Source organism: Phaethon lepturus, unplaced genomic scaffold (assembly GCF_000687285.1).
Source record: "Phaethon lepturus isolate BGI_N335 unplaced genomic scaffold, ASM68728v1 scaffold14940, whole genome shotgun sequence".
In the NCBI taxonomy this organism is placed as follows: Eukaryota; Metazoa; Chordata; class Aves; order Phaethontiformes; family Phaethontidae; genus Phaethon; species Phaethon lepturus.
The window spans coordinates 29,907-35,188 of NW_010514134.1; the positions used below are offsets into that span (position 1 = coordinate 29,907).

At 40.3% G+C, this 5,282-nt stretch overlaps 1 protein-coding gene across 1 annotated transcript in view; it reads left to right on the forward strand.

Annotated features, from left to right (window-relative positions):
* BCAS1 (breast carcinoma amplified sequence 1) overlaps nucleotides 1–5,282 on the forward strand; it is a gene marked incomplete at its 3' end in the record, with an annotated part of 32,683 nt that overhangs the window by 18,478 nt on the left and 8,923 nt on the right. The window contains exon 6 of the mRNA XM_010292130.1: nucleotides 2,240–2,380. Coding sequence (XP_010290432.1) covers nucleotides 2,240–2,380 — 141 coding nt within the window. The remainder of the gene's footprint in view (nucleotides 1–2,239; nucleotides 2,381–5,282) is intronic.

The window sequence follows — 5,282 nt, forward strand, 5'->3', positions numbered from 1 at the left end:
TGCACAGCACGGCAGCGTACTCCTGCTGCTGAAACGCGGAGGTGTGCGGCGCTGAAGCTGGGCGCGGTGTTTTTGTAGCAATATGCTGTCATTTGTGGTGCCTCGGGCTTTAAGCAGCTGCCTAAAGACATGTATGCTTTCAGCAGCCTGGGCGCAGCTGTAGTGATTGTCACTTCATCCATGGAAACACAAGAGTTTAATGGGAGTTGACTCGTACTTCCTTGGACTAGTGGGTCCTTTGCAAGTTTGGATGGCATTCAGATCAGATCTGCCCCGGACCATCTGTTTGACCGTTCCGTAGCAGATCCTGACTTGTTCTGGCATCACTGTACACTTGGGAATACTGGGAATTGTACAGAGTACAGGGGAAAATGGTCAATTTTTATGTGACTGGCCACAGCCTCTTCATAGTACAAAGCACTTTGTAGGAAGCATGTAACTGCAGTGAATGAAACAATCTGGAGACCAAGATCTTGACTTAACGTGCTCATATGTGTTATGTTCTATTGTCTGGACCTTTCCTCCTATGCTATTAGTTGTGGTCAACCACAGTGCCTGATACTTCACATTGGAAATACTGTAGGCTGATTGTTTCTTTGGAGTTTGGGTCTCTTCATGCTTCCACAGTTCCTAGAAATTTTTGTCAACTTGTTTTGAAGCTTTTTACTAAGATGGAAGCTTTTATTTTTGCCCTGTTCAAGTGTAAAAGTAAACAGAGCAAAGCTTGTAAAAGGAAAGCTAATTACCCAGAGGGTAAACACTTGAGTAAATTTTCATTGAAATAACTTTTAAAATTTGTATTTCTTCACTATATATTGGCCCGATTCTTAATTAAATCAGGAACTAAATTGCCTAAGGGAGATCAGAATGAAGTCAGGATACTAGCAAGTAGTAAGTAAAATGAACACTACATCCTTTTTTGTACTAGGTAATCAAAGGTATATTACTGCTTTAAAACCTGACACTGGAGAGTGAAGAATGCTACCCCATATTATTTGAGATTTGTCATATATTATGGGCATATGTACAGTGCAGTTACCATAGAACTGACTCTTGTGTGAACTTGCTTGTGTGTTGAAGCTCAGCCAAGCAACCTTGGAAACTTGTTTTTGTGTCCCTCCTCTTTTATTATTGAAAATATTAAAAAGGTGAAGAAGGAAGAGAAAACCCCCTATTGTTCATAACATGAAAACGTAAGCTTTTTTCTCCACTGATGAATCCAGAGGGTTGTGTTGAAGATGGGGGCAGGGGGCAAGCACACAGCAGCAGTGACTTGAAGAGTGAAGTGTTGAGGAGGTACTTGAATTATGATTTCAAAAAATTCTCTTTCCAATGCTGTGAAAAGTTAAATGGAACATTTTAGCAAATGTTACTCAAGTTTTTCCAAGACTTGTCAACTAGTCATGTATTTGAATAGGCCCATGCAGGGTAATTTAGTCTGTGCTGAGCTGCGGGTAGTCTGCCACTACTTTTTAAAAATAGCCTGATGCTGCTTTTTTCCATATAGACCTGTATCAGTGTTTCTATATTTTATAGCCCTTTGTAGTGGATTTTTCAATGTGCTGCCTAGTTTTGTAGAGATCCAGTCTGTAACATCAGTGAGCAATGATTCCCCAAACAGTATCTCCCTCCTGCAGATATTTAGAATGGTATTAAAAGGAAGCAGCGCTTTGATTTGAAGCTTTTGGTATCAGTCTATCATTACTATTTTTCTGATACTTTAATTTCTAACTAATTTCATTAATGTTATTGCAAACTTGAAATATTTTATGTAGCATATATCATGAATATTCATACTGTCCTTTTCCTAACTAATGCATTACGCAAAACATTTTAAAGTCACTATAATATTGTAATAAAAAGGATGAAGGTATTTACACAGATTTATACATCTGCCTACTTTAAACTTAAAAATCCCCAATGTAGTTAGTTACTCAAGAGTTTACATACATAAGTCTCAGTCTTTGTGGGTTTTGGGTCTCAGTTTAATGAAGAATTTGGGGGGACAAGTTGTGGTTTAATTTTGAGCCAGCTGGATCACCCTAGCTTTTATATTTATTTCACTAGTTGTGTAAAAGAAAGTCTAAGGAGACCTGAGTAATTGGAAGAAAACATAATTTGTCCAGGGCAAAAAGGAAATGTTTGTTTTTAATACTACGTATATGAGTGTTTAAACAATTTTCATGAACCAAAAAAACTTTGCAGTAAGTACTCACCTTCAAATGCTGTTGTACAAAAGGGATCAAAAGCAGAAAAAGGCCATGGTGCGCAACCTGCCCCGAAGACACCGGCAGAATCCCAAACTAAAGGAGCCAAGAAAAAGAAGGCAGAGAGTCCCAAGCTAGGACACAGTACATTTAGCAAGCTCTTTAGGCATAAGGTCTGTATGAAACTCCAGCAAGAGCAGAACCCTGAGCAGTAACAGATGGCTCCTGTCACAGAGCAAAGTTATTTAATTGGTAACTGAGAACAGCATCTGGCCAGCTGTGCAATGCTCCAGAAACTACTGCTGTGAGCATTTCTGTGCCACGCGCTATGAAAACAATCTTCATCTGCAATGTTTCTCATTATACCATCTGTGAATTCAGGATTCTGGAACAATTCCTCTAACCTTTCCTGCTACATCTTCCCAGTTACGCTTACTAACGCTGACTAAACTGCCCTGGCCGCTTAAAAATATAAAGAGGTACTGACAAACAATGAATTGTGCAGATAGGGGCAGGTTTAAGAGCTCAGTCCAACTACAGTGAAGCCTTTATGATCCACATTGCCTTACCGTGCACTGCCACGTGGCTAAAACTGGTGATTTGGTGAACTGAGGCATCCGATATGGCACAGAAAAGGCTGGAATGTGGAATTTCCTTCAGAAATAATTACTTTTCCCCTCAAAACAAGAAAATTAATTATTGACTGAATTCTAAGTGTAGTTCAGATGGAAGAAGTTTGGTTTTTTCAAGGATACTTTATAGTTGTTCACAACGCCCACTTTTTGTGCAAGCGGTGGTTTTGGAGAACGCTAGCTTTTATCTTCAATAAAAATCACTGAAAGCTTTTCATCTGCTCTGGTCTCAAGGTCCATATTTGGGTATTTCTGCATTCTCTGGAGAAGATAATCTGCCATGATGTTCTGTGGCAGGGAGGCAGATAATTGTAGCTTTTTAGCCCAAAGAATGCAGAAGCAGAGACCCTTCTACTGGGGGAGGAAAGTTATTAATATTTAATGCTCACTCAAAACACCCACATGGAATTTTTGGTGAGTAGGGGGCTTTATAATCAAGGGCACAAGGCAGAGGGAGTTCTTCAAGATATTTTCAAAACAAAAATGTTCTTTCCACTGTCTCATTTTTTCAGAGAAATGTCATCTGCATATTACTGAAGGAATAATAATCTTCCCAATGGTTAAGCATACAGTTCCTGCCAACAGCTTAAAGTTAAGATCGCATCTTGTATATATGACATTGATAGTGAATAGTTTTGATAGTTAATACAATTAAAGTATTAATTAATTGTTCACAATGAATTAGAGCTTCCTGGTAAAAAAACATACCTGTCCAGCACTTTTTAAGGTGCTAAGTATCTTTTACAATAGTTCAAAATCTCATAGTGAGTTGTTGGGAGAGGTGATTGGTTTTCATTATGCTGTTTGATAGAATTTTAAAGACACTTTGTTCTGGAATGAAAGCAATTGTCTTGAAGGAATGTAGCAGCACTAAATTTTCACAGTAATAAAATCTGTCTTATAAAATGCCATTACTTTTTAAATAGTTTTTTTCTTCTAAGTTTATTTTCACAGCTTGCTTTCCACATAGAAAATACAGACACAATAAGTTGGGTATCATTTATGACATATTAAGAATAAAGGAGTGGGATTAAAATGGTGCCAACAGTTTGCTTGTAAGGAAATTCAAATCATAGCAGTGGTGTGACAGGCAAGCCCTGAAGTTATCACCTCCAGTAAAAGAAAAAGTAGTTCTGCTTAACTCTTCATTTGAAATGCCTTAGCATTCATGCCTAGTGTCAACTAGACGCATACGTAATTCCTTTATTTGAAATTATCATTTTAACATATGTAGTCACACTTAAACTTAAGCACTTCACTCTCTCCTCTGAAAGTTCTGTCTCTGCAAGTCTTCCAAAATGCTCTTCTCAGTACCTTAAGAAGATTTGCTATTAGATTAACGAACATTGTTTTTCGGTGTCCTGTGTTTACAGAAATACTAACTTTAAAGCAGCTTGTGAATGTTGTTTTCGAACTGCAATGTGCATCATAATACGAGTCCGTAACATAATCTGATACGATGGGGTTTGGCCATTTGACCTCAAAGACTGAGTTTGGATGGCATTTGACAGCTGGCTCCCTGCCAGTTCTTTTATTCCCATCCATGTGTCTCTGCCTTGCATTGCATGCCAGTTCAGCAGTATAACTGCACTTCTTCATGAAACTTTGACTTGGAAGGGTTAATCGCTTATTTTCAGCATTAGTACTGAAGCCAGCTTGCAGCATTACACTACTTTTTTCCCTTGCCCTGGATCTTGTGCATTAGAGCTAACAACAAAAAGAAGTCCTTGGCTCCTGCAACATACGTCTCACCTATTCTTTCAAGAAATCCGCACAGCGTGTGGCAGGCTGCCTAAACCCAGGGGTGCTGGGCTCCTGTTTGAGTTTGTGGCTTGCTGCTCCTCTTTTCATACAGCTCAGGTAATCGGCTTCAGCACAAGCTATGCTGGATGTTAGGATCAATAGATACTGAGAGATATATACATATATGTATATATCACTGGTCAAAAAGGAGTTTAACAAATTGTGATCGCTCCTTGCTTCATGTCAAAAGCGTGGGTGGATGGACTAAACCAACCCCCAGCACCTGCAGAACTTCCCTTTGCGGGGCTACAACTCCTGTTCCCCAGCCACAGGGCCACGGCTGTTCTGCGCCCTCCATTTCCAGGTGGCCATCTGCCACTGTCAGGATCCCGGAACGCAGAGCCTCCCGCTTCCAAGGGGACGTTGGCACGTCCCTGACGGGTATGCCATTTCCCCCGTGGAAAAGACCCAGCTCTGGCTTGTACGTGTGCACTGAAAGTTGCCTACGCAGGCCCAGCTCGGAAATGACCTCTGCTAATACCTTCGAACCCTCTGTAACGTATCCTCACCTGAAGAAACTGGGAATGCATATGCAAATAACACTTTTTTTTCCCTAAAGAACAAGTTGAGCACCGCAAGCGCAGCCGCATGAGCACAAGGCGGCTCCCGAGGCTGCGGCAGGTAGCGGGATGCGAGTCCC